At 40.9% G+C, this 6,846-nt stretch overlaps 1 protein-coding gene across 11 annotated transcripts in view; it reads left to right on the top strand.

Annotated features, from left to right (window-relative positions):
* The window catches only part of DNTT (DNA nucleotidylexotransferase), a 332,847-nt gene that overhangs the window by 154,898 nt on the left and 171,103 nt on the right, over positions 1-6,846 (top strand). For all 11 annotated transcript variants that reach the window (XM_019555833.1, XM_019555832.1, XM_019555839.1 and 8 more), the window contains one exon: positions 6,550-6,720. In XM_019555833.1, coding sequence (XP_019411378.1) covers positions 6,550-6,720 — 171 coding nt within the window. The remainder of the gene's footprint in view (positions 1-6,549; positions 6,721-6,846) is intronic.

Raw genomic sequence — 6,846 nt, 5'->3', positions numbered from 1 at the left:
CACAAACTCCTGCAAGACCGTTTCAGGCTGGACATAAGGAAGAATTTCTTTACTGTCCGAGCCCCCAAGGTCTGGAACAGTCTGCCATCGGAGGTGGTTCAAGTACCTACATTGAACACCTTCAAGAGTAAATTGGATGCTTATCTTGCTCCTATGACCCCAGCTGACTTCCTGCCCTTTGGTCAGGGGGCTGGACTCGATGATCTCCCGAGGTCCCTTTCAGCCTTAATGTCTATGAAATCTGTGAAAACAAACAAAAAAAAACCAAACCAAATTTGAGGAGTTTGTTTATGGATAAAAGTAGAACTTTCCTTTCAAAAAGGAATTTTCTTTATCACAAAAAATTTCATTTAGTTAAAAACCCAATTTTCTTTTGAAAAACAGTTTTGATGGACAATTTCTGACAATGTAGTTTCTGGCTGATATTGGGGCTGATTCATGAGGATTTGGGTGGCAATTATGAAATATCCGTTCTTACATTATATAGTCCTTCAACTGGTACTGCATTCAAGTTTACATCGCAATCTTTGCAAATTACTTTGTGTATGTGTTGGCAAAGGGCAGGATTTGTTTGCAATGGGCTACTTGCCCTTGGAAGGTGACACAGAGAAGTAGTCCTTGCTGGCAAGATTCTTGCATTTTCTTCCACTTATGGGTCTATAGTTGGCTATCACAACCAATGAAGAGGAACTGCTGGCTGGAGACGGAGTGGATTTGACATGCATAACGTACAAGTTAGGTATTCTCTTAACAGCCTATAGCACAGGCTTGTTATAGAGCTTTCAAAGGAGATTAAAATTGTTCTCTGATTAAAAGACCTCTATGGAAATATCTTCCACCTCTCCACCATCACAGGGAATACTGGATGTAGTACCTGCACTAATATACAAGCATACTGTACTACTTCCCTTTGCTAGTTGAAGTACATCTATATCAATTTACACTAGTGGTAAAAAAAAAAAGGTATTTCGCCCTTCTTGGGTTCATGTCCTATATCATTTATGACTCAAATTTGCACCCCCACTTCTGTTAAAAAACATATTTATGTTATAGTGTAAATAAATGACTACAGTAAGACATTGGAGAATTGGAGACCTTGGAGAATGAAGAAAAGGAAATGAATGAAGAAATATGATGAATGAAACATCAACACTTAGGTATAGTGGCTTTAAATATAGCTGTTGAGGACCAAACTTTTGTGAATTTTGTAGTAATAGACTATCATGTCTCAGAAAAAAGACCTTCTCCCCTTCTTTTTGAATGTTTTATACCTATGCTTATACCCTACTGAATATAAATAGCTAAAGAAGCTACCAAATAAGACATCTTCCTCAATAGCTATCTATCTCTAGAGGTCTTTCATAAGATGTTCTGAAATAAAGGATAGCACAGCTCATATTAGTCTGGGTAGAGGGAACTGATAAATAAATATATAGCTAGGAAAAGGATTCCTCTAGTGAGGTAGATTAAAGGTGACTAATCCTTGGGGAGATTGAGGGATAAGGTTACTCTGCAGAGAAAACATATAGCGAACAGAATTCTTGGTAACAAGACAATGTCCTGATGAATTTATGTTAGATGAAGCTTGTCCTTGAAAACAATAGAGGAAACAATGAGAGAATCAAGCAGGAATTGTTTCTGGACCTATTGTATGAGAATGCTGTTATTTCAGTACAGAATGCTGCAAGAAAGCAGGCAGATTTTTAACCCTCAATTCAGCATATAAGAAACACAAAAAGATTACAAGGGTTTCATAAAGCTGTGTTTAGTGGTAGAATAAAGGACATGAATATAGAATAAGGTTAAATTTTTACTTATGGAAAGGTGTTACATTTGTGGTGGGAGAAATGCTTTTTCCATGGTACAAAAAGTATGCAGCTATCAAGGGGCATTTTTTGCAGAACAGTATTGGCTTTTCCATAAAAAAAATAGGGTGGTTTCTACCAGGAAGATCTGTCTTCTCCTGCACCAGTTTGAATGGGTGTGCACTTCTACCCCTTCTGTAGATTGATGCTGACCCAGTTTGTGAAACATTCAGGGGAAGGGGCATCTCCTCATGGCTTGGCTTGTCCCAGCCTGGGACCAGGATGAGTCAAACTGCCAGTGGCCAGTGCTTCCTTTCACTTCCACAGACCAAGGTCGCTCTGGTCTGGGAAGGGGAAGGAGCATATCCTTGCCTTGGCCTTCCATATCTTCCACAGACTGGGATCACCCTTATCTGTGGAGGGTGTGGGAGGCCTTTCCCTATGAGAACTCAGCCCCTGGTTGCCAGCCAGGGTGAAGGGTTGGCTGCAGGGTGGAACACCTATATGCTCCTTCTCTTGTTACAATTTCTGTGCTGTGAATTTCTCAGAAATTTGGAATTGAAGACTGTGGCAGTGCACCTTTTGATGCCTGCCACTTTAAGGGATTAAGCAGGTGGCAGGCCCAATCAGGTGGTCACATGGCACCCAGGAAGCTGCCTGATTGGTGGAGGGCTGGGCAGCCTGTGTGTAAGACCAGGCCCTGAGAGCAGAGTTGGCTAGTTGCAACTGGGGAGCCAAAGGATGAACATTACTTGGCCTGAGTACTACTGCTCCCAGAAGACCCAGAGGTTAGGGTAGGAACTATGGGGTTGGGGATGGAGGAGGTTCCTAGTCCTGGGTAAGACCTGAAACTACACCTTGTTGGATGCCGGATGCTATGGCAGGGCTGCTTGTAGTGGGCTAGTGTCCAGGAAATGCTACACATGTGCCTCTGCAGTGAAAGGTGAGGATGGGGTGCCATATATCCTCAGCCCCCATGACTTAGCGGGTTACCCCATAGAGGGGACAGGCTTGTTGTCCTGACACACTGACACACACCTGGGGCCTGAGTGGGCTGTAGGTCGAGTTTGGGATGCCTGAGGCCAGAAAAGGCCAGGGGCTGGAATTAGCCTAGAGTATGGGGTGGTAGACCTGAAGCCCTGTTGTAGACTAGGGCCTGAATTGGGCAGCCTGAAGGTCTGAGAGGGGTCAGGGCCAAGCATGAGAGAGAGGAACCTTGAAGGGATGTATGGAGTAGGGCCAAGGGGGCCTGAAGGACCATACAGAGTAGGGCAATGTGACTGAGGCTCAAGAATGGGGCAGAGCAAATGTGGCCGTATTGGGGGTAGTATGAAAGAGGCCCAGCACAAGGGAAGAATTTGGCCCTGGAAAGGGCTATGTGAGTCAACTGTTTTGATGCCATCTGTGAGGCATGGGACATGGTGCAGGGGTGGTTCAGAGCTCTGCATTATGCCCTTGGCATCAGGGCATTGAATGTGCAGCCTCCCACCTAGGTACAGCTATAGAATTCCAACAGAAGTGTGGCAGGAGAGTCAGGTGTATGGACCGCCCTAGACAGGTGGGCAGGCCAATGATTGGACTGGCCTTGAGATGGCTCCCCTGTGACAAACACCTCTCCCTAACCATAGTTTTCTACGTGGAATCTGATCTTAAATATAGCTGAAAATTCTGTACATACATAGAATGCAGTCCCACTGTCTTCAGTGGGCTGCATCTGAGCAAGGGATCCAACCACAGATAACTGAATGAATGACTTGGGCCTTTATAGGTAAATCTGTTTGGCTGGAATCTTCTTTCTCTGTCCTTTCCAGAGAATGGAAAGCAGAAACATTCAAAATAATATAGACCAGTATGAGAGTATCAAATCATTTAGTAGCAGCAGTGATATAGAGGCTGGACATTATAACTTGGTTCGTGTAACTTGAAAATGGAGATTGCGCCTAAATTCAGTAAAAACGATCTGTGCTTGACTGAAAGAAGGATTCAGAGACAGGTGAAACAAATCATCCTAATCAGAATGCAGTCCCTGAGCAAACCATATGTCAATATTCTGTGAATGAGAAAAGTGAACAAGCATGCAGTGTGTAGAAAGAATTACAGCATTTCAAAATGTTAATACACAGAGACAGAGAGAGAGAGAAAGGGAAAATCCTGTTTTCTTTTAAAGGTGAACCATCAGGTCAATATAAAACCCAAGTATAAATCAATTTTAGAAATGTTTGCAAAACTGATGATCAAAATGAATTCTAGATCAAATTCTGAAAACTTTACATTTTTTTTTATTGGACTGTGTTCTTTCAATTTCGTAGGTCAAATTTTATTCTGATATGTGTTAATCGATGTGAGGAGTAATGATGTGGAACTGGAACCAGGCCCACTGTGTTTGGAAATTCTAAGCAGATAGAATTTTAGATGTATGGACAATTATGCTGGTTATATATTATGGTTTCATCCACTTTCCAGAATTCATTTTTGCTATTGATTATATTAGTATGCTCAGCCCGTTTCTGCTGTCCAGATATATTTTTTCTCTTCATTGTATTTGTTTTCATATTTGTCAACTCCTATTTGTGCATCAGTATTTGAACTGCTGACCAGCTGCCTTTCTTCTAGGTAATATCATGTTTTGTGTCTATTCTAGTGCTTGTCTTTGGTATACAAAGGCACTTGGTCACTTTATCTAGATATCTAACCTGGGATCAGATTGAGCCTTCAAGATCAGCCCTTTGCAAAGGTAGAATACGGCTATACTGCTGTAGAAGGAACACTGAGTAACAATTCCTTTCTTGCTTCTCCCTTGCTCCCAGGAAGAATAATGATTGTAGCTTTCCTGTGTCAGTTTTAGGGACTGAAGTCAAAACCTCACTCATTCTCTGTCTCCCCAGCTCCTTTCGGACACCTGCTTAGTTGGGGAAGGGAATTCTGGCACAGTGGTGAGAGATGTACTAACAGAGTCATATGTGGGGCATGGGAAGGCGCTTTCTGTTTTACCGAAGGTCTCTGGATTAGAGAGCAGTGGGGTTTAAGTATTCTGACAGCTAACCCTGAAGATGTTAGTGGCCTGCGGGTCAAAAGAGAGCAGCAACAGGGATGAAAGCTAAGTAAATAAAGAGGGTTTACTAGATTTTAGGGTAGATCGGCAGTGCTGTTAGCATTAAGAAGAAATATCCAAACTTTCATAGACCAGTGGTTCCTGGTCTGCTGTGCCATGGATTCTACTCACACATTTTACACAGCTCTTGTCAATGTAATGAGAAGCTGCCCTGGAAAGAGGGTGTACTAAAAAAATCTCATAAAAACCAACCAAACAGAAAAACAGTTACTACTGCAGATGTGAGAGTTTATGAGATTTGCATAGGGTCTCATTAAGCACTGAAATTTTTGACTGCCACTCTGTACCAGCCTGCAGAAATTTCTGTGCCACTGTTTTTAAAGTTGCGAGACTTCAGGTACTGTCACGGAGCTTGTTATCTTTTGAAACAGAATTTTACCCTTGGGAAGGACAGAAAACAAACTTCTTCATACTCCTGAAATGGTCCCCATTTCATATTTCTAGAAATTCTGCCAGTTTTAAAGAACATCACTTCTCTGTCAACAGCTTCTGAATGCAACATCTTCAATAAACAGGGCCCAAGATAAATGAAGAATCATAAAAGGCTGTTTCCCCCCCTTTGCATGGGTTAAGAAGTTGCGGGGGAGGGGCACATACTGGTATTTGAGCTTGCTGACTTGACACACAGCTATACCTTGAACAAGAAGAAACTCTTGGGGTGGTAGGGACTTTGAGTGTGCTTTAGAAACCAAAAGATGTTATATAGTGACACAGTGGATGAAGTGCATTTGGGTAGATTTCTAAAAGCTGCAGGAGTTTTTTACTTTTCCTTTGGCAGGCTCAGGAGAGTTTTCTCAAATTTAGGGAGGTGGTGAAATCGCCTTCAAATGTCAACCGCCAGGTGGCAGTTTACTGCAAGGTCCTTTTTTATTATGCAAACATAGGAGTGTTTGCCCCTGTAGGTCATTCCCTATTTATGACAGCTGTGTGAAAAATAGAAATTTTTTCTCAAAGGATTTTGATTTTTGGCTTTGTTTTGAATTAGTACAAAACAACAACATTTCAAAATTCTTCACAAATACATTTTTTTCCATATTGGTTCACCGAAATATGCTTTTAAAAAACTTTTAATGTTTTGTTTTATGTTCTATTGTAATCTATAAAATGAAATTAAAATGTTTCAAAATGAAATATTTCATTCCAGTTTTGTCTAACCATCCCACTTCAATATTCTTGGAATCTTCTTCCAGCTTGTCTCCAAAACAAATTTTCAGTGAAAACTACATGAATTCATTTAGTATTTTGATGTTGTCAGAACTGAATTTTCCATTGATAGAAGGCTTTATTGAAGTTTTTCTGCTTGGCTGTATTGCTTATGTTTATTGCACAGATACTTCTCACTTAATATTATCCTGCTTAATGTTGTTTTGTTATTACGCTGCTGATCTATTAGAGAACATACACGTTTGAAGTCCCGCGATATTTAGTTATAATGTTGTTTGGCTGCCACCTGCTAGTAGGTAACTACTGTGACATAATTGGATTTTCTTAACATTGTTTTGCTTAAAGTTGCATTTTTCAAGAACGTAACTATGACGTTAAGTGAGGAGTAGCTGCATAAAAATAAGTCTGCAAATCAGTCTGTAAATTCTGACATTTATGTATTTTATTAATATTTATTTTCTTTTGCAGGATGCTTTTGAGATACTGGCTGAAAATTTTGAGTTCAGAGAAAACAAACTGGGTTGTTTGGAATTCCTGAGAGCAGCTTCTGTGCTGAAATTCCTTCCATATCCTATAGTAAAAATGAAGAATATAGAAGGACTGCCTTGCATGGGAGACAAAGTGAAATGTGTCATTGAGGTAACATCTCTGTGCTAGATGCTTCTTTTACAATTTTTAGAAATATCAACGAGAGAGACTGAGTTGATGTTGGGAGGAAAAACCTGCAGCGTTGGGAGGAAAAACCTGCAGCACCCTTATAGGCTC

The sequence above is a fragment of the Crocodylus porosus genome, unplaced genomic scaffold (assembly GCF_001723895.1).
Source record: "Crocodylus porosus isolate Cpor-Errol unplaced genomic scaffold, CroPor_comp1, whole genome shotgun sequence".
Lineage (NCBI taxonomy): Eukaryota > Metazoa > Chordata > Crocodylia > Crocodylidae > Crocodylus > Crocodylus porosus.
Note: the sequence above shows the minus strand (reverse complement) of the source record. Positions and strands in the feature narration are given on the sequence as shown.